General features: G+C 40.9%; 1 protein-coding gene across 4 annotated transcripts in view; it reads right to left on the bottom strand.

Moving 5' to 3' along the window:
• Nucleotides 1–277: 277 nt before the first annotated feature.
• HOMER1 (homer scaffold protein 1) overlaps nucleotides 278–27,921 on the bottom strand; it is a 151,484-nt gene continuing 123,840 nt past the window's right edge. The window contains exons 7-9 of one of the 4 annotated variants that reach the window (XM_073344146.1): nucleotides 18,679–18,789; nucleotides 12,703–12,783; nucleotides 278–3,538 (exon numbers count right to left, since the gene is read on the bottom strand). In XM_073344146.1, the coding sequence (XP_073200247.1) occupies nucleotides 3,350–3,538; nucleotides 12,703–12,783; nucleotides 18,679–18,789 (381 nt within the window). In that variant the 3' untranslated portion in view covers nucleotides 278–3,349. Of the gene's footprint in view, nucleotides 3,539–3,856; nucleotides 3,955–7,451; nucleotides 7,592–7,701; nucleotides 10,071–12,702; nucleotides 12,784–18,678; nucleotides 18,790–27,921 lie in introns of those variants that run through there. The other 3 variants (XM_073344148.1, XM_073344149.1, XM_073344147.1) reach the window with 3 other exon arrangements.

Below are 27,921 nucleotides of genomic sequence, written 5' to 3'. Positions count from 1 at the left end.
CTCTAAACTACATCTTACCTGAAATGTGTGCTGCTTTAAGATTTTATAACAATTAATTATTCCGTATCCTTCCCTGTACCATGTAAAGTCCACTGTTGATGAATTATTTTTGTTTTCCTTTCCAGTTTTCTTGGAAGTTTGCTGAGAGCAGGAAATCATGGCCTATATTACAGCTGACAGATTTTAATACGTCAGTACAGAAGAATACAACTTTGGGATCATTCCGGCATACGGATTACGAGAGAGACACTCCAAAAACTAACTTTCCAGACGGGGATGTACTTATAAAACCTTTTATGTCAAAGTCAGGATTTCACAACATGACACGCCAATGCAAAATCCAGTAGCACCTGAAGGATTAAGGTAACTGCTGCCATCACTTGCACACTTTTTAATACTTGAAAAAGTTTTAAGAAAAAAATAAAGAGAAAAAGTACATTCTCCAGAGAACAGCAAGTGTATTTCAAAATAAAAATTATATTTTTTTTTCTTTTTCTTGTTGGGGTTTTTTTTCCATCTTTTTTTTAAACAAGACTCCATAGTTGTCATATAACAAGTTATACACAATGTGATTGCTCTCCTCTCCTGTGTAGGTTCTTGTTCACATTTTCAGGCTACAGTACCCAACATTGTTTTCTGGCATACATATTCCCACAGTTTTATCTAAAGTTAGATACAATGTATAATACCTGTCTCTAGGGAAAAATTAATGTTTCAAATATCTTAATACAGAAGTGGAGAGGCTACAGTAGGTATCACCACCTAATTATGAACTTTAGATTACAATTTCTATACACTCACCTACTGAAAATGAACATTTAAAATATTCTTACAATAAGATTTTATTTATATGTGCACTTATGTCCACCTTATCCCATATCCATGTTTAACGACTATTTTGGGAATTCAAAGGTGCAGCCCTCAATAGATTGCATTATTTTAAAAAATGAAATCAAGCATCTCTACTTTATGAGAAAAGAAATTTTCAAATATTATTTTCCAATTTTAAATTTCATTTCACTAGGAAAATATTAAAAATGTGCACATCTAAATTTTTTCCATGTACTATATATACATATGTGTATGTATGCATACATAAAAATACTCATGTAACACACATATACAAAAAAGTAAGTGGAAATATTTTTGTAAGTTATTTTCCCACATGTAAAGGATGACATTTTAAAAAATTCTGATAATATAATTTAAAATAATATCACATTTATTATCCTATCAACTTGCTATTGTTTCACCTTTTACTTCCTCCTAATTAAGCCCATCCAGTTTTAATGGCCTTAATTCTCCTGGCACATAAACCAGTTTTAACCAGAGTAACTCCATTGACATCACTGAAGATTCTTCTGTTTAGACTGGTGTAAATCACAAGAGAATCAGGCCCAAATAGCTTAATATAAATTAAAACCTGGTGATTTCTGCTCACCTGATGAAGTTACCCATATCATCATCATTTAACATCCACCAAATAAAATATTTGTAACTCGCCACAGCAAGCTTTCAGCCATATGCACACTGAACTAAGTTTTTTTTCCCCTCTTAATAAATAAAATAGGTGAGAAAATACCCTAAAAATATGGAGGAAATGTAAATGGTGTGTACAGTACATACGATATAATATATGATGGTTTAGTATTTGAACTTAACTGTTCTCCTGACTTGTCAGGGGAACCTGATAAATCACTTGTAAAGAAAAAATGATGATATTTTATAAACAAACCATGTATTTTCTCTCTTTCTAATGTAAATTAGAATGCGTGTATTATACATACAGTACACACACACAAACTAGACCTACATTTTCTAGTTTTGAATAGCACTCTGTAAAAGTGGAGAAAATTGTCTGTTATACAAATTTAGTAATCATCTGGATTTTGTATTTAACATTCAAATTAATTTTGGGCACAAACAAAAACTCAGTGCATCTTGAGACTCTTGAGTCTGATACCCATTCATACATTTTTTTTAAAAAAACCCTCTCCAACATTGCAGGCAATTTATGGCAACAACATACTTTGATGCACTTTCCATTCAATAAGCAAACATATGACACTTGGCTTACCTTTCAATTACTTTTCTTAAAATCAATATATTATATAGAGAAATGCATGTTTGCCAAAAGTCTGTTAAAATTACATCAAAACAACTTTAAAACCCATTCACTGAGGATAAGTGAATTCAATTCCTCTTTTTAAACAACTATGTAACAGTTCAGTTGCCTGGTGTGGTTTCGATAAAATGTGGTGTGAAGAACTATACAGAGAAAACATGTCTCCATTTCAATTTGCTATGACTACACAGCTTCTAGAAACATTTCTCTTGGCTGGGCAGGTTCAATGCAAAGGTAATCCCCTTGTAATAGCTCTATATCCCTAACATGATCAATAAACAGTGTTCTCCACTAGGCATTATTCCACAAAACTGAAATGCACTGATCATTCAGAAAAGATTTCTTGCAAAATAGGCTAATAAAACATCTTCAAGTAACTGCACATTCTAATTATATTTGATGTTTAATAAGGCCAGACAATAAATGACTGGCTACCTATATTTATCTGTGCATGTCAAATTTTAAATTTAAAAGTATTTTTTTCTGAGGAACTCACCTGCCTTCATTGGTTGACTTTAAAATGTATAATAAAATGGGAGACAGGATCTCATTGTAAATACATGGAAATAATATGGAAAGTAAACCATACACTGGACAATATTATAGAACACCAGAGTGAACTTCATAAAGAAATACAGTATCTTCCAGTATAAAAAAAAGGAAGAACTCTATACAAGCAGTTCTATTAACTATGTTTCAATTAAAGATGCAATTCTCTCTCACTCCTGGCAAGAATTAATTGGTAATGGCACTGTTTCTCAACAGTGCAAAGTATCCTGAGAAATTATTAAGATTACAACAAAAGACAGGGCTGTCATCACTAAGTTTTTGCACAAAACACATCAATTAGATATCTTAAACAAAAAAAGCAGATAATCTACATTGTGTCTAACACAAAAAGGGGATGTGACCTGGGACACTGCTAATTCTTCCACTGGCTAATAATCAGAAAATCACTGCATTCAATTACTGTTAATATCTTTCTTCAAGTTATTTATGGCCAATAATATACATGGAGGTAATTTGTAATTCAAGTGTTTTCTTTTTCAACTAGCTACAAGATGATTTCTAAATTTTACATTGAAATATACTATTCAAATTTAAAATAGGCCCTCTTGGAGGAGCATTTTTCTAATTTTGTGCAACTTTGATGCAGAGCCCAACAAAGTCCTATGAAGAGAGACAGTGCATCTTTAAGATGATTGGCACTGAAATCCCATTTCTTTAGCTGCATTCTATTAGCTTGGCCAGGTTATCTCGTAATTCTGTTAGTTCAAAGATTTTTCCGTCAAGAATTTCTAAAAGTGTCTTCAAGTTATTGCGAAAAGCTTCTTGCTCATTCTGACTTTTCTCCAGACGTTGCTCTAGGTCAGACAGCTGCCCTTCCAGGTCCTTGTTTCGAATTTCTACTTCCTTCAGAGAAAACATGTAATATGTTAATGTACTGTTTATAAATAGAATGTAGTTTTCTCTTTCTGCTGTCATTCATGTATGTCTTAGTTAATATGTTTAAAAGACCACAATTAAATTATTTGCAATCTTTCAGTTACAGCTAACTAAAAAACCAGTTTTTTGTAAAAGGACAATGAGGAGTTTGAAAAAACACTATCTTTCTTTTATCTTCTCAGTAAAACATCCAAGGGACAGGACATTTGGAATGGAGTGATAAAATTATATAGCCACTGAGTGCCATATTGAATGCAAGACATTAACTGAAGTAAATTATTGTTTCGGATATATAAATATGCTACTTACTAAAAGTGGCTTCTCAAGGGATTATTTTAATCTTAGCCATTCTCCATTTTAGAATACATAGGACACACTCCCCACTAAATAAAAAGAATGATCTTATATCTTAGACATTACTTCATGTGTGATTGAATACTATCCCACTATAAACCCACTGTATATGCTATTTCACACTACACACTGACCTATATAGAGTAAGACTAATATCAAGGTCAAGGTAACTGTAAGAATGTATAAACAATAACAAAATACTAATTACGTCTTTTATTTTACTGAAATATACGTTTCAGAGCTTATCTCTGTTCCTGGGTGCTATGTGAGTACAGTTTCTGAGCTGCCATACATAGAAGCTGTTCCAATATAACAGTGGGTAGGAGGGGAGACAATGTACCTGCATGTCAAATGCAGCTCAAGGGGAATTACACCATGGCAAATGTCTTTTCTCATCTTTAAGGCAGAGGAGCAGCCCACAGTTGCTATAGGCCACAGAACATGATGCTGCTCAAATCCAGGCTATTGGATCAAGATGCAGAACTGTATGCTTGGACCTCTAATCTCTGTGGGTCACGTATTAAAGAGGAGGGCAGCTATAATAAGCTCCATTTTATGCAAATTGCATGCTGCCCTTGGGCTCCTGACAAGTTATCAACATGAGCCTCATTTGTGTCTGGTGTAGCTTATTGTTATTTGAGTATGTCTCAATTTTAAATTTCAATTATTTAAAAACTGCATGGGGAGGGTTTATATAATATACAGTCTACAATGAAAAACAGTTTTCAGGAAACAGACAAGAAACATTATTTATATATTTATTTATAAACATTTTTTCATCATTTTGTGGGCTACTTGGACTTTCCCGTTTCTCCCTTCTCCCAGAAACCCAGCTGCCCTTCCAGTAGAACTCTGTGACATAACAGTCACTTTCAACTCAGTCGCATTTTATCAAATTAAATTTGAAACATTTAATAGTTCCAATATTAGGTTTTATGATGACTGGTTTCAAGCTGCTGCTGAAAAGCACTTGGAGAATGGGTCAATTTACAGTGGTGACTTTTTCTCCTTCTGTGTGTCCTTCTCTCCCCTGCAGCTGCCTGCATTCACCACCTCCCCTCTGCACTGCCTGTTACCATTTCCCCCGCAACTACTTAACCTAATGACTGTAAATAAATTGGTTAGTCTCTAAGGTGCCACAAGTACTCCTTTTCTTTTTGCGAATACAGACTAACACGGCTGTTACTCTGAAACCTGACTGTACTAATGTTTTCCATTGACATGGGCCCAGCCATATCAGTGGGAGCTGGACAAGGACAATAAGAACCCATTTATGATGGGGCAGCTTTATGCTGACCGAGTGGCTCAAAGCTACCATAAAGTCAATGTAATCAGTTTCTCACTGCACAGGGAAATCCTTGTGTGGTACAGATAACTGTATTAGCTCCTACACCATCCCACCTCTTGATGACTGGTCACAGGCTGAAACTGGGGGAAAGGTGATGCGGCGAAAGCCCCTCAAGGCCCAAAGAACAGCCCTGGAGCATGTGGGCCAGAAAGCCACAGGATCAGGGAATCACAAAGGAGGCTTAAAACCACACTTACATGAATGCAATGCAACCCACCCTAGGTGAGCATGTGGTCATGGGTTACATTAAAGTTAAACTGGAACCCTGTGCTTGCTTTTCATTTGTAAACAGACGTGTGTTCAAAAATCTTAACAAATCACTGGGTTTTGATTACTGTGTCTTGTACAAAACCCTATGAGTAGGACTTTCCCCTTGCTCTCGGAGTCCACAGCAGAGTGCTTTAGGCCATTTATAACTGAATACAATAGTTCTGGAAGTACTTAGAAGGGAGAATTGACTGAAAAAGATTTATTTTTACTGAATGGCACTGGGTGGAACACTTCGCATTGCTTTATAGGCGCCTATTATTACTAGGTATGTAAGAATTGCCATAACGAAACAGACCAATTGTCCATCTTTGAATCCATACCTGTGCTAAATTCTATTGCCCTGCTCTTTCGTGTTTACAGCTGTACTGTGAAGTGTGTAAAATTGTACCAAATTACACGTAAATGATTACACAAATGCAATGCAGTAAAGAATCAGGCCCCCTTTGTCCAGATCATCAGTGACATATGCCTAAAAAGAAAGCGTAACTCTTTAAAATTTTCTTAGCTGCACAATGTCTATTTCTTCTTTCCAAAGCAGAACTGATTGCTGATCTTTCTCCTCTTCTTTTTCTGACCTCCTGGCAGAGCCCCTTCTCCATTTCCCAATGCTACATGCAGTGGGGTGTCTTCCTTAACCCCAAGATCTTAAAATGCTGTAAGCAGGGAGGGCAAGAGGATGTACTAGAACATTTTTAATTTCTAATGATATTCATATAGATGGATGTGTGAATATCATCTAAATATTAGTACCCCTGAATATGTACATCATCCAGGTCTAAATAATGGCTGATTTGCCTATATCTAATATTGAACACCTTCCTCAGTCTAGTCCACTGTCCAATTGCTCTTAAAAAGTTAGGAATTTTTATCTAATATCTAGCATAAACATTCCTTTCCTTACTGTGTCCTTGTTCCTTGTCCCAATATCTTCTTAGAATATGAATACTTTCTTTCTTTCATTTAAATTATCTTGTGGGTACTTACAGACTGTATTTATGTCCCTTTCTTGTCTTCTCTGTTCTAAACTATACACAATTAGCTCCCCAAATATTTCCTCATATATATTTTCCTCCAATTCTTGCATAATTTTTGTTTTCCTTCTTTGTATTTAGTATACTTACTAACCTGCAGGAAACAGAATTGCATGCAATATTCCAGCTCCTGTTGCAGAAGGGTTATGGAAAATGTTATCTCCCTAGCTTTACATACAACCTTCCTACATATACACCCCCAAGAATAGCACTAGCATTTTTGGCCCAGGTATTGCCCTGCAAGTTCATAGGTTTCAGAGTAGCAGCTATGTTAGTCTGTATCCACAAAAAGAAAAGGAGTACTTGTGGCACCTTAGAGACTAACCAATTTATTTGACCGTAAATAAGATACTGAAGTGAGCTGTAGCTTATGAAAGCTTATGCTCAAATAAATTTGTTAGTCTCTAAGGTGCCACAAGTACTCCTTTTCTTTTTGCAAGTTCATAGTTAGTTTAGTATCTACTATTACAACTAACTCACACTTGTTGCCTTCCAGATAGCTATGTCTCTCCGTTCCTATCTGTAGGTATGAGATTTAACTTTATTAGTAATGAATCTCATCTTGTTATAGTCAACTCACTCTTCTGATCTCTCCAGGTCCATTTGCAGCTATATTCTCTCCTGTGTTTTTGAGCTCCTCCTATAATGGTATTGTGCTTAATTTTTTTATAATATATTTTTCATTTCGAATAAAAATGTCACACAACAAATAGTGTTTGTTGTTTACATGATAATAAAGTCCTGTGGGTCTTGTGCAAGGTATGTAGTAAACAGATCAGAATTAAATATACATGTTTTGAGTAAAAGCTATATTTATGAATCTGCTATTCTAATAAAGGAATACTTACTTATTGTGAGCGTATGTGAGCATGGCTGATTGTGTATGCTTTCTCTACATTATTAATGAAAATATTAACTAACAAGGCTCCTAATACTTACCCCTCCACTGTGATAGCTTACTTGATACTGTTACCCATTGGAGTTCTTACCAGTAATGGATTACTCTCTGTTTCATTCCTGTTCATCAATAGATTTTTATCTAGTTGATATGCAGTACAACGTGATATACTTTATTTTGTATAACCTTTTTTATACAAGCTGTATTTCAAAACATTTTAGAGGTACACAATACATTAAATTGAAAATAATAAAACAGAGAGAGAGGAGAGAAATGAAATGAGAGTTATGCAGAAAGGAGAAAACATCTGTTTTTAGATGAGATCTGAAAACAGAAGATAGATCAGAGAATCACAGAAATGAAGGGCTGGAAGGGACCTTGAGAAGTCACCAAGTCTAAACCCCTTTGCTGAGGCAGGATCAAGTAAACCTAGACCATCCCTGGCAGATGTTTGTCCAACTTGTTCTCAAAAACTTCCAAAGATGGAGATTCCACAATCTCCCTTCGAAGTCTATTCCAGAACAGAGCTACATCGTTAAAGCTTTTCTCCCAGTGCTGTAAAAAACCACCCCCACAAGGGGCGTAAGTACCAGTGCTGGGAGCGCGGCTCCCAGCGCTGGTGCACTGTCTACACTGCCACTTTACAGTGATGAAACTTGCAGCGCTCAGGGGGCTGCCCGTGCCTGTGGACAGTCAATGAAAACAAAGTATCTCACGGCCCGCCACTGGATTACCCTGATGAGCCACATGCGGCAGGTTGCCCACCACTGCACTTGTTTGTTTTGAATTTCATCTTGTTGATTTCAGACTAATTCTCTAATGTGTCAAGGTCATTTTGAATTCTAATCCTGTCTTCAAAGTGCTTGCAACCCTTCCAGATTGGTGTCATCTCCAAATGTCATAAGCACATTCTCCACTCCATTATCTAAGTCATTAATAAAAATATTGAATAATACCAGACCCAGGACTGACTCCTCATAGAATCATACAAGATTAGGGTTGGAAGAGACTAGTCCAACCCGCTGATCAAAGCAGGACCAACCCCAACTAAATCATCCCGGCCAGGGCTTTGTCAAGTCGGGCCTTAAAAACCTTTAAGAATGGAGATTCCACCACCTCCCTAATTAACCCACTCCAGTGCTTCACCACCCTCCTAGTGAAATGTTTTTTCCTAATATCCAACCTAGACCTCCCCCCACTGCAACTTGAGACCATTGCTCCTTGTTCTGTCATCTGCCACCACTGAGAACAGCCGAGTTCCATCCTCTTTGGAACCCCCCTACAGGTAGCTGAAGGCTGCTATCAAATCCCTCCTCACTCTTCTCTTCTGCAGACTAAATAAGCCCAGTTCCCTCAGTCTCTTCTCATAAGTCATGTGCCCCAGCACCCAAATCATTTCCGTTGCCCTCTATTGGATTCTCTCCAATTTGTCCAAATCCTTTCTGTAGTGGGGGACCCAAAACTGGATGCAGTACTCCAGTTGTGGCCTCACCAGTGCCGAATAGAGGGGAATAATCACTTCCCTCGATCTGCTGGCAATGCTCCTACTAATGCAGCCCAGTATGCCGTTAGTCTTCTTGGCAACAAGGGCACACTGTTGACTCATATCCAGCTTCTTGTCCACTGTAATCCCCAGGTCCTTTTCTTCAGAACTGCCGCTTAGCCAGTCGGTCCCCAGCCTGTAGCGGTGCATGGGATTCTTCTGTCCTAAGTACAGGACTTTGCACTTGTCCTTGTTGAACCTCAGATTTCTTTTGGTCCAATCCTCCAATTTATTTAGGTCACTCTGGACCCTATCCCAACTCTCCAGCGTATCTACCTCTCACCCTAGTTTAGTGTCATCCACGAACTTGCTGAGGGTGCAATCCATCCCATCATCTAGATCATTAACGAAGATGTTGAACAAAACCGGCCCCAGGACTGACCCCTGGGGCACTCCTCTTGATACCGGCTGCCATCTAGACATCAAGCCATTGATCACTACCCGTTGAGCCCGACGACCTAGCCAGCTTTCTATCCATCTTATAGTTCATTCATCCAATCCATACCTGTTTAACTTGCTGGCAAGAATACCGTGGAAGATTGTATCAAAAGCTTTGCTAAAGTCACGATATATCACGTCCACCACTTTCCCCATATCCACAGAGCCACTTATCTTATCATAGAAGGCATTCAGGTTGGTAAGGCATGACTTGCCCATGGTGAATCCATGTTGACTGTTCCTGATCACCTTCCTCTCCTCGAAGTGCTTCAAAATGGATTCTTTGAGGACCTGCTCCATGATTTTTCCAGGGACTGAAGTCTGTAGTTCCCGATTCTCCTTCTTCCCTTTTTTAAAGATGGGCACTATACTTGCCTTTTTCCTATCATCTGGGACCTCCCCCGACTGCCACGAGTTTTCTGAGATAATGGTCAATGGCTCTACAATCACATCAGCCAACTCCCTCAGCACCTTTGGATGCATTAGATCCGGCCCCATGGACTTGTGCATGTCCAGCTTTTCTAAATAGTCCTTAACCTGTTCTTTCACCACTGAGGACTGTTCACCACCTCCTCATACTGTGCTGCCCAGTGCAGCAGCCTGGGAGCTGACCTTGGCTGTGAAGACGAAGGGAAAACAAGCATTGAATACTTCAGCTTTTTCCACATCCTCTGTCACTAGACTGCCTCCCCAAGTTAGTAAGGGTTCCACACTTTCCCTGACCTTCTTCTTGTTTCTAACATATCTGTAGAAACCCTTCTTGTTACCCTTCACATCCCTTGCTAGCTGCAACTCCAATTGTGCTTTGGCTGGCTGAGTTTTGGAGACAAGGGATCCTTGGTCAAAAATGGCTGGGTCCTAAATGTGGCAACATCCTAAATGTGGCAGGGGAGATATTTAATTAGTCAGAGATGGCTGTATTCAGGAATTATCAAGCCACATAGAGTCAGATTATGGACTTTACAGACACCATTGCAGAAAGAAAAAAATAATAAAAATAGCCAAACTCACAGATGACAGGAGAGGTCCCTGAAGACTGGAGAAGGGCTAATATAGTGCCCATCTTTAAAAAGGGGGGAAAGGAGGAGCTGATGAACTATAGACCAGTCAGCCTGACTTCGATACCTGAGAGCAATGTATAAATCATTTGATTTGAGAATATCTGGAGGATGAAGAACAGTGGTGGGCAACCTGCGACCCATGGGAATGATATAAGATTGGAGGGAGGTATTAAGTGGGGTTCCACAGGGATCTGTTCTGGATCTGGTGTTGTTTAACATCTTTATTAATGATCTGGATGTAGGTATAAAGAGCATGCTGATCAAGTTTGCAGATGACACAAAGCTGGGGAGGGGGTTGCCAACACTTTGGAGGCTAGAACTAAAATTCAAAGGGATCTTGATAAATTGGAGAACTGGGCTATAGACAACAAAATGAAATTCAACAAAGACAAATGTAAAGTGCTACAGGAAAGAAAAACCAAATGCACAAATACAAAAGGGGGCGGGGGGCTGGCTAACTGGCTTGCTAGCAGCACTGCTGAGAAGGATCTGGGAGTTGTGGTGGATCACAACATCAATGTGTGTCAGCAATGCTGTTGCAAAAAAAGCAAATGCAATTTTAGGTTGCATTAACAGATGCATAGCATGCAAGACACAGGAGGTGATAGTACTGCTCTGCTTGGCACTGGTTAGGCCTCAGCTAGAGTAGTGTCCCATTTTAGTCACCAATTTATAAAAAGGATGTAGAGAAACTGGAAAGGATCCAGAGGCAAGTGACAAAGATGATCAAAGGGATGAAATGCAAGCCATATGTGAGCAAGGGCTGAAGTATGTTTAGTTTGAAAAAAAGAAGATTAAGGGGGACATGATAGCAGTCTCCAAATACTTGAAAGGCTGCCATAAAAAAGATGGAAAAGTTGTTCTCTTGTGCCACAGAGGGCAGGACAATAGGAAATGGGTTCAAACTACAGCACAGCAGATTTAGATTAAATCTCAGGAAAAACGTTCTAATTGTAAGAACAGTAGGACAATGGAACAGACTATGTAGGGAAGCTCTTTCACTGCAGGTTTTAGAAAGGAGACTGGATAGCCATCTGTCTTGGATGGTTTAGACACAACAAATCCTGCACCTTTGCAGGGGGATAGATATTATCCTTGCAGTCCCTTCTAATCCTATGGTTCTATGATTCTAACAGACACAGAAAAAGGCAATGCAAGCCTCTTCCCTGCCCTGTCTACACATTTAAATCTAGATCTGTAGGGACCTGTTCTAGGAATTAGATGTGGGCCCAAGAGACACAATTCAGATATGAATTTCAAAGCTCCTAAATTTTGGAGGTGTTTGAACACAGGGTATTAGTTAATGCCCATCTCTCCTCAAAATAAAAGAATAGTTCAGTCACCAACTACATCTGGGCTTCTGCCAAGTCTGCCATATGGTTTTCAGTTAAAGGGACAGACTGAGGTCACCAATTCATTTTACACAGGACTACTGAATTGTCAGACTAACAATTTTCAAATTGGGGCTAAATTTAAACTGATTTTGAAAGATGAAAGGCTGCATGTTCCATTTCCAATTTGCAGAGGCATTCAGCTCTAAAAACAATTTTTACAAACAAAATAAACACACCCTAGTAAGACCCCCCAACCCAAATCCTGAGTTTAGAGACTCCTGAGAGAATGTTAAGAATTGTAAAGTTATTCAAACCAACAAGGAATAAAGAGATACTATATAAATGGACACTTTAAAATCAAATTTTATTACAGTACAGTTGCAATTTGATCTAGATTCATCCCCGTGTGTTCTAAATAACCTGATGAAGGCACTCAATGGCAGCAGGTCTGCCAGAAAGGCCTGAGAGAAGCCAAGTAGTGCTCAAAATGGGAACAGAGTGGCCAGTGAAGGAAAGTGGCCAGAGAATGCATTAATGTGGTGCATCTCCTAAGCAGCTTCCACTACAGTAGCTTCTATGTGGAGCTCCAGCTGCAACTTAAAACTGCTCCCCTATGGAGCAGTTAGGTCAAATGGCCCAAGGGAGGGCAAATGGCAATTTGGTGTGAATTCCCCCTGGAGGACATGGGGTCCAGACTGGTTCATGGAGGCATAAATTGCACCTCTCTCTGCCAGTTTGGGTGAATCTAGCCAGGAAAAGATAAGCTGTGCATATGATAAATATAAGCGTCTGCCTACTGCCCATCTTCCTATAAAATATATACACATATATACACACACTGTACTGATGCTTACCTGGAGCTTCTGGGTCAAAGCATCCCTCTGTGCCTGAAGCTCTCTGGCATTATCAATTTCTTGTTTCAATCTTTCTATTTCCTGAGGAAGGAAAAACAAATCCCTTTAACAACATTACCGGATCTTAACTCAGTGCAAATAAGCCACTTATTCTTTTCCAGGCCAAATCGTTCCAATTATACCAAAACTGACACTGAGCAGCTGCTTACCTTGACACTTCTTGTGGGTGGAGTTCAAAGCCCCTCCCCCCCAATAGTATGCAATCAGCAACTTCTGTAATTTATTGATCTGTATGTTAGATATTCATATGCCAACAATGAGCAATTCCATCTTGAAAAGTGTAACAACTCAAACAACATATTTGCCATCAACGTTTAAGCTTTGTGGAGTTTCTCTTAATCTCCCACCCCAGCAAGGCTGGAATATTTTTTCTGGAAAATTGAGGGTCATGGTAACTAAAAGTTCAATCCTGGTCTGTATTTATTTAAAAAAAAATATTTTAGTGCACACCAATGTACTCCTTTTCAAAAGAGAAGTCCAGACTTCAGTGGGGAGCTGCTTCCTATATCATTAGCAAGGGATGAAGCCAGCAGCAGCAAGAGAGAGGGAACAGAAATTGCCTGAACACAAAGTTCTGACCACTGACTGCCATATGAAGAGAGACTGATAAGAATGGTGTTTTTAGTTTAGAGAAAGTATGAGGGGATGAAGATGATAAAGGTATACAAAATGAATGGTATAGAGATTAGATCAGACATTTCTGTTCACTCATTCTCACGATACAAGAACAAGCAGTTGGTCAATGAAATTGAAAGGCAGCAGCTTTAAAACTGATAAATATTTCCCCCCACAATGCACAATTACGCTGTTGACCAATTTGCCACAAGATATCACTGAGGCCAAGAGCTTAGCAGGAATCAAAGGAGGACTGGATGTTTACGGCAACAACAAGAGCACACAGAATTACAACAGTAAGGATTAAAAAACAACAGGAAAAAAGAAACCAATACACAACCCCACATCTCAGGACACAAGCTGATCTCTAACAGGGGTTAGGAAGAAACTTGCCCTGTGGCGAAGTTATTCCATAACTGCCGATGTCAGGGTTTCTTGCACTTTCTCTTAAACATCTGGTGCTGGCCACTGTTGGAAACTACTGGTCTGACCCAGTATGGCAATGCCTATGTTCCTATATACTGGAGTGAGCCCAGTGAGGCTTACGTCTTGCAAACTGCTCTGAGGAAGCTCGTAGTAGGAAGGTGATATGGAAGGGGGGGGTTCAGCTGTTGTGACCTGCACTGGATGTGCCATGTTTGTCTTTCTTCCACAGGACAGAAGCGACTTTGTCTGTACAAAGTGCAAGCTGGTCTCCATATTGGAAGAGAAGATTGAAGGTCTGGAGCAACAGATAACAACCCTGCGTTGCATACGGAAAACTGAGGATTTCCTGGACAAAACTCAGGATAGGCTTCTAGGGGCACAAAGCTCTACAGATATAGAGCACGTTGCACAGAGGAGCCAAGAGGCCAGTGAAGAAGCTTGGCAACATGTGACCTCCAGAAGAGGTAAGCGGAATGTCCGGGTTCCAGTAACACAGACACAGGTAACTAACCGCTTTCATGTTCTCTCCACAGGTATCGTTGCGGAGAGTGGACCAGATGATATGTCTGGGGCGAGAAAGCAGAAGGAGACTCCGCTGGTTGGAAGGCATGAGATGCGCTGTCCTGAGGTTGGGGGTTCCACGACCACCACTCCCAAGAGGAGAAGGCGGGTGGTGGTGGTCGGGGACTCTCTCCTCTGGGGGACTGAGTCATCTATCTGCCGCCCTGACCGGGAAAACCGAGAAGTCTGCTGCTTGCCAGGGGCTAAGATTCGCGATGTGACGGAGAGACTGCCGAGACTCATCAAGCCCTCGGATCGCTACCCCTTCCTGCTTCTCCACGTGGGCACCAATGATACTGCCAAGAATGACCTTGAGCGGATCACTGCGGACTATGTGGCTCTAGGAAGAAGGATAAAGGAGTTTGAGGCGCAGGTGGTGTTCTCGTCCATCCTCCCCGTGGAAGGAAAAGGCCTAGGTAGGGAGCGTCGAATCGTGGAAGTCAACGAATGGCTACGCAGGTGGCGTCGGAGAGAAGGCTTTGGTTTCTTTGACCACGGGATGGTGTTCCATGAAGGAGGAGTGCTGGGCAGAGACGGGCTCCATCTTATGAAGAGAGGGAAGAGCATCTTTGCCAGCAGGCTGGCTAACCTAGTGAGGAGGGCTTTAAACTAGGTTCACCGGGGGAAGGAGACCAAAGCCCTGAAGTAAGTGGGAAAGCAGGATACCGGGAGGAAGCACAGGCAGGAATGTCTGTGAGGGGAGGGCTCCTGCCTCATACTGGGAATGAGGGGCGATCAACAGGTTATCTCAAGTGCTTATATACAAATGCACAAAGCCTTGGAAACAAGCAGGGAGAACTGGAGGTCCTGGTGATGTCAAGGAACTATGACGTGATCGGAATAACAGAGACTTGGTGGGATAACTCACATGACTGGAGTACTGTCATGGATGGTTATAAACTGTTCAGGAAGGACAGGCAGGGCAGAAAAGGTGGGGGAGTAGCACTGTATGTAAAGGAGCAGTATGACTGCTCAGAGCTCCAGTACGAAACTGCAGAAAAACCTGAGTGTCTCTGGATTAAGTTTAGAAGTGTGTGCAACAAGAGTGATGTAGTGGTGGGAGTCTGCTATAGACCACCGGACCAGGGGGATGAGGTAGATGAGGCTTTCTTCCGGCAGCTCACGGAAGCTACTAGATCGCATGCCCTGATTCTCATGGGTGACTTTAATTTTCCTGATATCTGCTGGGAGAGCAATACAGCGGTGCATAGACAATCCAGGAAGTTTTTGGAAAGCGTAGGGGACAATTTCCTGGTGCAAGTGCTAGAGGAGCCAACTAGGGGGGGCGCTTTTCTTGACCTGCTGCTCACAAACCGGGTAGAATTAGTGGGGGAAGCAAAAGTGGATGGGAATCTGGGAGGCAGTGACCATGAGTTGGTTGAGTTCAGGATCCTGATGCAGGGAAGAAAGGTAAGCAGCAGGATACGGACCCCTGGACTTCAGGAAAGCAGACTTCGACTCCCTCAGGGAACGGATAGCCAGGATCCCCTGGGGGACTAACTTGAAGGGGAAAGGAGTCCAGGAGAGCTGGCTGTATTTCAAGGAATCCCTGTTGAGGTTACAGGGACAAACCATTCTGATGAGTCGAAAGAATAGTAAATATGGCAGGCGACCAGCTTGGCTTAATGGTAAAATCCTAGCGGATCTTAAACATAAAAAAGAAGATTACAAGAAGTGGAAGGTTGGACATATGACCAGGGAAGAGTATAAAAATATTGCTCGGGCATGTAGGAATGTTATCAGGAGGGCCAAATCGCACCTGGAGCTGCAGCTAGCCAGAGATGTTAAGAGTAACAAGAAGGGTTTCTTCAGGTATGTTGGCAACAAGAAGAAAGCCAAGGAATGTGTGGGCCCCTTACTGAATGAGGGAGGCAACCTAGTGACAGAGGATGTGGAAAAAGCTAATGTATTCAATGCTTTTTTTGCCTCTGTTTTCACTAACAAGGTCAGCTCCCAGACTGCTGCGCTGGGCATCACAAAATGGGGAAGAGATGGCCAGCCCTCTGTGGAGATAGAGGTGGTTAGGGACTATTTAGAAAAGCTGGACGTGCACAAGTCCATGGGGCCGGACGAGTTGCATCCGAGAGTGCTGAAGGAATTGGCGGCTGTGATTGCAGAGCCATTGGCCATTATCTTTGAAAACTCGTGGCGAACCGGGGAAGTCCCGGATGACTGGAAAAAGGCTAATGTAGTGCCAATCTTTAAAAAAGGGAAGAAGGAGGATCCTGGGAACTACAGGCCAGTCAGCCTCACTTCAGTCCCTGGAAAAATCATGGAGCAGGTCCTCAAAGAATCAATCCTGAAGCACTTGCATGAGAGGAAAGTGATCAGGAACAGCCAGCATGGATTCACCAAGGGAAGGTCATGCCTGACTAATCTAATCGCCTTTTATGATGAGATTACTGGTTCTGTGGATGAAGGGAAAGCAGTGGATGTATTGTTTCTTGACTTTAGCAAAGCTTTTGACATGGTCTCCCACAGTATTCTTGTCAGCAAGTTAAGGAAGTATGGGCTGGATGAATGCACTACAAGGTGGGTAGAAAGCTGGCTAGATTGTCGGGCTCAACGGGTAGTGATCAATGGCTCCATATCTAGTTGGCAGCCAGTATCAAGTGGAGTACCCCAAGGGTCGGTCCTGGGGCCAGTTTTGTTCAATATCTTCATAAATGATCTGGAGGATGGTGTGGATGGCACTCTCAGCAAATTTGCGGATGATACTAAACTGGGAGGAGTGGTAGATACGCTGGAGGGGAGGGATAGGATACAGAAGGACCTAGACCAATTGGACGATTGGGCCAAAAGAAATCTGATGAGGTTCAATAAGGATAAGTGCAGGGTCCTGCACTTGGGACGGAAGAACCCAATGCACAGCTACAGACTAGGGACCGAATGGCTAGGCAGCAGTTCTGCGGAAAAGGACCTAGGGGTGACAGTGGACGAGAAGCTGGATATGAGTCAGCAGTGTGCCCTTGTTGCCAAGAAGGCCAATGGCATTTTGGGATGTATAAGTAGGGGCATAGCGAGCAGATCGAGGGACGTGATCGTTCCCCTCTATTCGACATTGGTGAGGCCTCATCTGGAGTACTGTGTCCAGTTTTGGGCCCCACACTTCAAGAAGGATGTGGATAAATTGGAGAGAGTCCAGCGAAGGGCAACAAAAATGATTAGGGGACTGGAACACATGAGTTATGAGGAGAGGCTGAGGGAGCTGGGATTGTTTAGCCTGCAGAAGAGAAGAATGAGGGGGGATTTGATAGCTGCTTTCAACTACCTGAAAGGGGGTTCCAAAGAGGATGGCTCTAGACTGTTCTCAATGGTAGCAGATGACAGAACGAGGAGTAATGGTCTCAAGTTGCAGTGGGGGAGGTTTAGATTGGATATTAGGAAAAACTTTTTCACTAAGAGGGTGGTGAAACACTGGAATGCGTTACCTAGGGAGGTGGTAGAATCTCCTTCCTTAGAGGTTTTTAAGGTCAGGCTTGACAAAGCCCTGGCTGGGATGATTTAACTGGGAATTGGTCCTGCTTTGAGCAGGGGGTTGGACTAGATGACCTTCTGGGGTCCCTTCCAACCCTGATATTCTATGATTCTATGATACTGCTTGTCTTGGAATTTTTGATAATGGGGGAGCCACAAAAGCCAATTCCCGCCACAGTCAGCTCCCTTCTCCCTCTTATCCTCCCACTTCAATATAGGTAGCTATCCCTTTTGGGGGTGGGTGTGTGCTTCACTTTGGGGCAGCACAGGTGGCTTCTCTAATTCCCCATACCCTCCTGCTGCTGGCCCAGACCCTGGCTGACGGCACAACAAGCAGCACTGAGTAGAGGGTGGAGCTTATTTAGAAGAAAGGGGCAGCTATATTAAAATAATCTTAACACATAAAGATTGGTTTGTTTCTCACCATGAACTCACTTCCCCAATAAAGGAAAGCAGTGCTTATAGCTGCTTTTTAAAATAAATACTTTTTAAAATAAAGACATTGCTTGTCTATAAATGGGATTCACAGCGCTTCAGAAATGCTGCATGCTTCAGTACATGCTTTCTTTTGCAAAGAAAGGTACTTGGGAAGCGTGAACAGAAAAATGCAGATTTTTGGCTCAGATACACTAAAATCCAAACAATAGTTGTGATTGACAATCTAAGAAAATTTATTATTAGCCTCAAAAAGGCTAAAAAATGGATTCTTCTTACTTTAGTCCAAACAGAAATTACCTCTGTGCTCACAAGCAGATTTAAGATTAACATTACAAACTGTCATAAATAACATGATTTTTAAAGCCACTTTAAAATGTTATGAACAACATTAGCAAATACCTCTTCTTTCTTCTTCAGTGTGGATTCTAATTCCTGTATTGTCTGGTTTAATTCTGTTTTATGTGTATGGACTGCATTTGCTTGACTGCTCACACACTCCAGCTCAGTCACCTGTAGAAATAAATGTCAGCAATAAATATAGAATTTAGTGACAACATGAAGAATTACAAGGTACTAGTGCCTCCTTGCATTAACACTTACATCTGAAATATACATCTGTTGAAATATACTTATTAACTCTAGAAAATATATATGGATTAAAATGCTGAAAATATTTTTGTAAAACATTAGTATAAAATTCTTTACTCAATGGTTTGTATAATATTTCTCTCCTCTGAAATTTTAAATTTTGTTGCAGTCTCTGATAGCTGAAAAATATTGGTTCTGTAGTCTGAAAAAAAGCCCCTTTTGCATGAAAATGTGCACTTACTAATTTTGAAAATGTTCAGGGAAGAAGAGGCATTATCTCTCTAGAGTCCACATGGTCTAGAGGATTGATCACAGGTCTGTCTAATCTGATCTATCTAACCTATCCACTGAAAGTTTTTAATATTTCATCATGTTAATCAATGCCCACCCTGTCCTCCAAAAAGCAGCTACAATTTCTCAGATTCAATTTTTGAATCTGCATTCAAGACATAATGCTGCATACTTACCTACCGAAACATGGCTGCAGACATTTTAACTCCTTTATATTTTCAGATCTCACCTTTAGGCCAGTAGCTAAATGGCACATTTTGGTACTATACAGTTCCCTTTATTAGCAGACAGAGTGCTCTGTCCATCTGTCTTTGGATGAAACGCATAGCAATGGCACGTACAATTTCGATTTGAAGAGATATTAATATGACTGTTGTTATACACAGACAAATGATCCTTGAGAGAACAATGGGTAACATTTTGTACATCCATGAATTATATTCTGTACTAACGTTGTTCATAAATCATTCAGAACACTGATGGAGCCATTATGTTTTCTATCAGTCCAGCTCTTGTATGTGTGAAGTAAGCTAAAAATATATTAATACTAAATAAAATGTTACTGAAAAATATTACTGCACAAAGCCCGACAACTCAGTTTTCTAAATAAATTATTTCCCTCTGAAGTTTAAGGCTCTAATTTTCTTTAAAGACCATAATTACGAAGAGTCTGCTTAATTACAGATACAATATGCTCCTGACTTGCATGAAGCATCTTTTAAAAGGGCCAGATTTTCAGCTGGTTTAAAATGAAGGTTACTTATTTGTAACCAGAGTTCTTCAAGATGGACTGTGCATATTCACACTCCTGGGTTGTGCTGGCTGGTGCAGCCTGAACAGTGGAGCTTTCTCCTAGTAGTGTCCGTTAAAGTGCTCATGCATCTCTCCACCACTTCCCTCAGTGTTCCTGAATATTCTGATGGAAAGGCTATAAAAAGTGGAAGGAACTGCTGCTGCCTCAGTTCATTCCACCACTGCCTCAGAGGTAGATTTTATTAGGACTGTGAGGAAGAGCGGGAGGGGGTAGAGATCCAGACCCCATCTCAAAGAACTCTGGTTACAGGTAAGAACATAAGAACAGCCATATTGGGTCAGATCAGTGATCCATCTAGCCCAGTATCATGTCTTCCGACAATGGCCAATGTCAGATGCTTCAAGGGGAATGAAAAGAACAGGGCAATTATCAAGTGATCCATCCTCTGTTGTCCAGTCCCAGAGGCTTAGGGACACCCAAAACATGGGGTTGCCTCCCTGACTATCTTGGCTAACAGCCATTGATGTACCTACCCTCCATGAACTTATCTAATTTTTTTTTTGAACCCAGTTATAATTTGGCCTTCACAACATCCGCTGGCAATGAGTTCCATAGGTTGATTGTACATAACCTTCATTTCTTCTTTGAATGTCCTCTGCATATTCCCACTCCTGGCATAGTTTGGAAAGCAGTACTCCATAAATGGGAGGTGGAACTCAGTGTCCTAATTAAATAAGGACTGAAGTACAACTCTATCAAATTGGGTGTCTACTCTAGGTGCCAGAACTAATGTATAATGTTAAGTAAAAGTATGTACAATGCTTCAAGTGGCAACCCTACATACCTTCCAAACTGGCACATGTCTAAGACATGCCAAGGATGTAGCCATTGCTCTAGCAGAATGTGATATAATCCAGCAGGGGGAGAATAGTTGCTAATCTATAGCTTTCCTGAATACACTGTCTAACCCATTTAGATATTGTTTGTGCCGAGACAGCCTGACTGCATAGGAAAAAAAGAGATTTAGGAGGCCTGTGAAATTCCTTAGTCCTACTCAGATAATAAGTTAGGGTTCTCTGAGTATCCAAAGTATGTAACCTTGATTCACTCTTGTGACCATGAGGAACAAAACTGGTAAATTTATTGTTTGATTAATGTGAAATTTCAATACTAAATAAAAATACTGGGTTAGGACAAAGCACCACCCTTATATTTGTGAAAAATAGTGAAAATTGGTCCAGCCACAAGGGTATGTAACTTGCTCACTTGCCCAGCTGAAATTATAGCTATTATAAAAGTAGTTTTAATAGACAAACGGAATAGAGAGCACTCTGCCTAAGGCTCAAAAGGCAACTTTACGAGTTGTGCTAAGACTTACTTGAGATCCCATGGTGGAATTGCATCTTTTACAGGTGGTTACAAATTAGAAAGTCCTTTCATATATGTCTTGACCGTACTGTGCGCAAAGTCAAATGTAATGTCTATGAAAACAGAATGCTGATATAGATGCTACCTGGAGCCATAAAGAGGAAACTGACAGATCTGAAACTAACTGAAATAAGTATTCCAGAATTGGTGTTAATACTGATGGTTCTGATTTGTTATGCATTCAGTTTACAAACCTCAGTCATTTAAGGTTAAAACATTTTCTGGTAGATTGTTTTAGAACTGAGTAGCACCTGTTGCACTTCTGAAGGAGAAGATTTTTTAAAGTCTGTTAAAATCCTTTAGCCCACGCAGTCAGAGGTCGAGATAAAGTATCCAGATGGTAAATCCTGCCCTGTTGTTGCAACAATAAATCCAGTAATGCCAGAATCAGTCTGTCAATTCCCTCAGTAGCAGCAGTAGGTTGGTGTACCATTTTTGCCCCCAGCCATGCTGGAGCAACTGGGATCATTTTGGTTCTATACTGTTTTATCTTTCTCAAGAATTTCTGCATTCAATGGCAAGTATACAGCAGGCCTTTTCCCCAACTCAGGAGAAACACATCCAATATGGATTAGGTGTCCTTTCTTGCTCTTGATCAGAATTAGTGACACTGTATTACGTCTGGTGGCAAATAGGTCTTTATCTGGAAATTCCCAGAGGTTGAAGATGTTGTGTATTAGTTTCTTCTGTACTGATCATTTGTGTAATTGCATCATGTCTCTACGTAGTTGATCCACCAGTCATTGCGCTTTCCCATCAGATGAGAGGGCTATGGGATAAATGTTGTGCTGGACACACCAATCCTGCAACTTGATTGCCTCACTGCACAACTGAGATTAATAAAACTCTGCCTTGCTTATTGATATAATACGTGACTAACTACCTTCCCTTTGATGTGAGGTAGAGAAGATTTGGCAGACAGACATATCTCTCTCAACTCTAATGTGTTTATGTATAGACTCTTTTCCTGAGAGTTTCAGTGTCCTCAAACTGACAGAGAGTTGAGATGATGAGTTATGAGGAGAGGCTGAGGGAGCTGGGATTGTTTAGCCTGCAGAAGAGAAGAATGAGGGGGGATTTGATAGCTGCTTTCAACTACCTGAAAGGGGGTTCCAAAGAGGATGGCTCTAGACTGTTCTCAATGGTAGCAGATGACAGAACGAGGAGTAATGGTCTCAAGTTGCAGTGGGGGAGGTTTAGATTGGATATTAGGAAAAACTTTTTCACTAAGAGGGTGGTGAAACACTGGAATGCGTTACCTAGGGAGGTGGTAGAATCTCCTTCCTTAGAGGTTTTTAAGGTCAGGCTTGACAAAGCCCTGGCTGGGATGATTTAACTGGGAATTGGTCCTGCTTTGAGCAGGGGGTTGGACTAGATGACCTTCTGGGGTCCCTTCCAACCCTGATATTCTATGATTCTATGATTCTATGATTCCCCTTCCCCCTGTTGGAAGCACCCAATGTCACAGTCATTGATGGAGCTAAAGATTGAATAATATCCCTCTTACAACATTTGTACTCTGAGTCCAGCACATTAAGGAGGTCAGCACATCTTCTCTTATGGTTAGAAATTTTCACATACTGTCTGTACTTGGTCTGTAATTTACTGCCAACAAGTACTGCAGAGTTCCCATTCTGAGAAGAGAGGATGATGTGACATAAATTGCTGCAGCCATTAGAGCCATACGTGTCAGAAAAAACCCTCTTATCTGGATAAGTTGGCAATGAAGCCTACATATGGTTGTCTGAAGTTTCAGAAATCTCATCTGTCAGAAAAAGCCTGCCTTCCCTATAATTGGGATTTTCTGTGGGAGACATAGGCATGACTTCCTCACATTAATTAAAATGTCCCAGGTCTTTGAAGAGGGAACATGTATAATGAGTATCATGGAAAAGATTTTCTTGCATTGTCTATTTTAGTAGCCAGTCATAGCGATGAGGGGTAAACAAAATGTCTTGTCTTCTTAAATGAACTGCTAGATCACAAAGGAACTGTATAAAACCTCTGGGGGCAGTAGACAGACCAAAAGGAAGAACCTTGCACTGAAAATGTCTTTGACCTACCAGTGATACTTGAGGTGACTTGGCCTTATGGAAATAGGCATCCTTTAGATCAAGAGCCAGAACCAATCTAAGGTGGAAAAGGGGGGTATGATGGACACTACTGCCAACATGGGAAGCAGGAATTTCCTGAAGAAGGCATTGAGCTTTCTTTAACAAGAATCAGATGAAGCCCTCCATCCTTCAGTTTGAGGAAATATCTTGATTAAAACCCTTGATGTGTAAATTCTCTTGGAACCTCCACTGTTACACCCACAAGGAGCAGGTGTTACAGACTGACAATATCATGCAACATCCTGGACAAACCTTATGGACCTAAGATAAACTTAACTGAACTAATTTAAACCTTACTGAATTAGGGTTAATACCTTTGTGATCCATTGTATTAAAAATTCAATTGTGTATGTGTTATTGTGGAATTGTATGCAACTCCTTTAGGAGAATGGGGATAATGGAATTGCCCTGATTATCAACCCCTTTGAAGCCACCCCTGACAAAGTTCACATATACTAGTTCAAGCTCGATTCTCAGGGACCAACAAAGAAAGGATTTTTGAATAAACAGCCTGGTTTTACACAGTCTTGGGGCCTTCTTCCTGATTCAGCAAATGGACAGGCCCCAATCCTTAAGGAAGGGTTGGAAAGACTGGGCCTACTCAGGCCTCATAAGACTAGGTGTTTGTTCTGAGCTGAAGCTGCGCTGAACTTGAAACCACATGGAAATCCTTTTGGGTGGGGTATTGAAGGACTGCTCCTCCCAGAGCCCATGTTCGGGTTGGGGAGATCTCTGGTAAGATTATTACCATGAGTGTATCTTCTTATATTGGTTTTAATATGTTTTCTCAGTAATGCTTTTATCTGAAAAATAAAATAGGCTGCTTAGAAAGACCTGTGCTGTAACTTACAACTGTGGGCAGTGAGCCTGTTAACCATGACTGCAGAGAAAGCAAGCAGATGTGCTTGGGCCACCTGTCTTGGCTCCCAATAATACAGTGAAAGGAGGGTACTGTGCATTCTGGAAATATCCCAATCAGACGGGAGTAAGACTGTCTTCACCCAAGAAAGGCAAACACCTGGGGAAATGGAAGCCTCAGAACAGGTGCTCTTGCTGGACCACTGAAAGTAAATACAGGTGGAGCTGCACTGAACTGGGACTGGACCCCTGATGTTATCAAGTTCTTCTGAGAGGGGTTCCTGAATAGGGAAGGGTTGGGAGACTGGGAGAAGGTATAGTTTTGAATTGAATTACATACCCTTTTTCCATTACTTCCAGGGTCAACTTGACTGACATTATGGACTTCTATTTGTTCACAAGCCAGATAGTCTGTCCCCAAATAAGGGATGGAGAGGACTGATGTAGAATTGATTCGGAGCTCTCTATCTTCATGTCAAATCTGTGACCTGGGAACTGAGCAGAAGTTGAGGTTGCACGCTACTTCCCTGTAATCTGTGGTTGAAAAGCCTTCCTTTTCTGCTGTGTTTGAAAAGAAACCAGCTGCTGCTGGTGAAATTGCCATCTTTGAGAGAGATACTATGAAGAGGACAATGATGGATAAAATTGTCTGTTGTATCAAAATGTAGGACAAGAGGCCCCCTGCTGTTGGAAAAACATCCAAAGAACAAGCAGCTGATCTTGTATCTTTCATGTTTCAGAGGAACAGCCGTGTTAGTCTGTATTCGCAAAAAGAAAAGGAGTACTTGTGGCACCTTAGAGACTAACCAATTTATTTGAGCATGAGCTTTCGTGAGCTACAGCTCACTTCATCAGATGTTTACCGTGGAAACTGCAGCAGACTTTATATACACACAGAAATCATGAAACAATACCTCCTCCCACCCCACTGTCCTGCTGGTAATAGCTTATCTAAAGTGATCAACAGGTGGGCCATTTCCAGCACAAATCCAGGTTTTCTCACCCTCCACCCCCCCACACAAATTCACTCTCCTGCTGGTGCTAGCCCATCCAAAGTGACAACTCTTTACATAATCAAGTCGGGCTATTTCCACTGTCTTGTCAGTATTAATACTGAATTATCCATCCCCTTCAAAAGGGAGCTTCTCCACCTTGCACTTTGTTTCAGGAGGGAGAGTAGAGGATCTCAGCCATGCATGACTTCTTAATGTGACTGGAGATGCTTCTGCCCTAGCCAAGGAATCCAAAGCATGAAAAGATGCTCTGAGGGCATGTTTTGATACATTTTGACAGTTATTATAGCATTAACCAGTTTGTGCTGGTCTTCATGAAGTATTTTACTGAAAGTAGAAATCTTTTTCCATAAATGGAATTAATATGCATGGTAATTTGCCATTGTGGTTCCAAGCGACATAGAACAAAACACCTTTCTTCCTATCGCATCCAAATTCTTGCCTTCTTTACTATATAGAGTAGAAAGTGCTTGTCCCGCTCTGGTACTATTTACTTGAGGCTGCTACAACCAGAGAATGCACATTGGGGTGTGAGTGAAAGGAAAACCCTTCATATGGTAAATGAGACAATTTGTCTGCCTTTTTAGAAATTGGTTGACAGGATGCCAGGGTAGACCAAAACATTTTGGTAGGTCTACTGCATCTAGGAAAGGGAGAGAGACTTTATTCTTCAATGGGGCACCAAGAATGTTGAAAAGGGGGTGAGATGTTTCCTCCAGTGCCACAGATAGAAGTTTTAAAGTTATGGCCATCCTTTTTACAAGTTCATGAAATTGTAGTGCATCCTCAGAAGGAGAGGAAGCAAATTTTATTCCAACATTCTCATCAGGGGATGAATCTCTGTTTCCAATTCTGTCTCTAATTGTTGGTATTCCACCTGAAGAACTAGTTCTTTCTTCTGCAAAACTGTAAGGTACAAAGGTGCTCTCTGAAAATAGAAGTCGTAATTGGATCTGTGAATCTCAAATCTGATGGACAAGTCTTTTATTGTTCTTTAGTCAAAGTGGGATTCTTGTGCCAATAATGCTAAGTATATAGCACTGGATGGCGGCCAATAGGACTAGACCACTGACAGTGGCCAATCTTGCCAGTATCTTGCCACATTCTAGTAGTGATTCATAACCCAGAGGCAATGAGGTCTGAAAACTCCACATCTAAGAGTACACCCTGTCCTGTAAGGCTGAAATCTAGCATGGACCACCAGTGGCTTAGTTCAATCCTGTTTCTGTTTTGACTGAGGATCCAACCTTGGAACCGATGCAGATACAACTGGCGAGACCAAATGAACTGGTCTCGTGCAGCATAACAAATGGTAGGATAATTTTATTTAGCGAGTCCAAAGGTGTTTTAGGAGAAGATAAAGACTGGAGAAAAATGAGGAAGTTCATCCACCCATCCACTTTGCTTTTCAGGTGTGGAGATCCGAATAGCAACAATCTGAGGGTGCTTTTCTCTTCCCTTCTTTAGATGGTCTGTCCCATGGATCCGGTACAGGATCTGGCTGTGGATTTGTGTATTCAGCTATCACAGTAACATTGGTAGCTATATGTGACTGTGATAAAAGAACCATCTATTCTGGAAGGATCTTGAGTACCATTTTGGATCTGATGAACTCACGGGATTTGGCAGTTGTGGTCTATGCCAAGTGTCAAGCTGTCCTATAGTGGCTCAAGATTGTGAATACCAGCCTCAGACAGTTAAGATGCAGGGTACAAACCCCAAACTGGCTGTGAATTCTATACTTAGATTTCACCAACAAATATCAAGTGTGAACTCCTCAGGCACTATAACAGCCTAACCATGGAGTCAAAGAGAGTCCCCTTAGCTACTTCTCTATCTTGTCACCCAGGTAAGCCTGCCTTTGTGATAGATGGTCCCTTACACCAAAAATCACAACATCCAGGTTGTTTCCAATCCCAAAGGACCAATCACTTATCCCAGGTCAATCGCACTTCAGATCTTACACCAAAGACAATGTTTATAGCTGATCCTATAACAAACTATCTAAAGATTTAACAACTAAGAAAAAGAAATGAGAGTTATTTATAAGGCTAAAGCAGATAAAAATACACACAAATGAGTTACAGTCTTAAGTTTCAAAAGGTAACAGAAGCTTCTATAATAAGCAAGCTCTATATGTCCTTCACTGCTAAACCAGGCCAAGCACTGCTGATCTTTTGGTTATACTTAGGAATCCTTGCTCCAAACAGCATAAAGATATAGTTTTTTCTTGTTAAGGATTTTTATTCCCCTGTCCCCCAAGTTCAAGCTGATGGGATGTGTTCATGCTCACATCTCATCTTCACTGGATGGGAGGAATGCAATTACCAAAGCCTTTGTTCTTTGATGTTTCACAATGATTCATTTGGTTTCAATGGACCTTCTTGGTGGGCCTTCTGTAGGAAGCCAGCATTTTACATTAATTAATGTTTCTTTCCTGTTTGATGATTTACACAATTACAGAGGATTACAATACAAACCCTGAATATAACTTTATAGTATGGGGTACAGATGTTATAAGTGAGATTAATACATGCAGCATCCTGCAAGAGTTTAATAAAGTCTATACACATTTTATAAACTTAACATCTATTTT

This window comes from Lepidochelys kempii, chromosome 5, assembly GCF_965140265.1.
Source record: "Lepidochelys kempii isolate rLepKem1 chromosome 5, rLepKem1.hap2, whole genome shotgun sequence".
NCBI classification, from domain to species: Eukaryota; Metazoa; Chordata; order Testudines; family Cheloniidae; genus Lepidochelys; species Lepidochelys kempii.
This window is presented reverse-complemented; position numbering and strand designations above follow the sequence as displayed.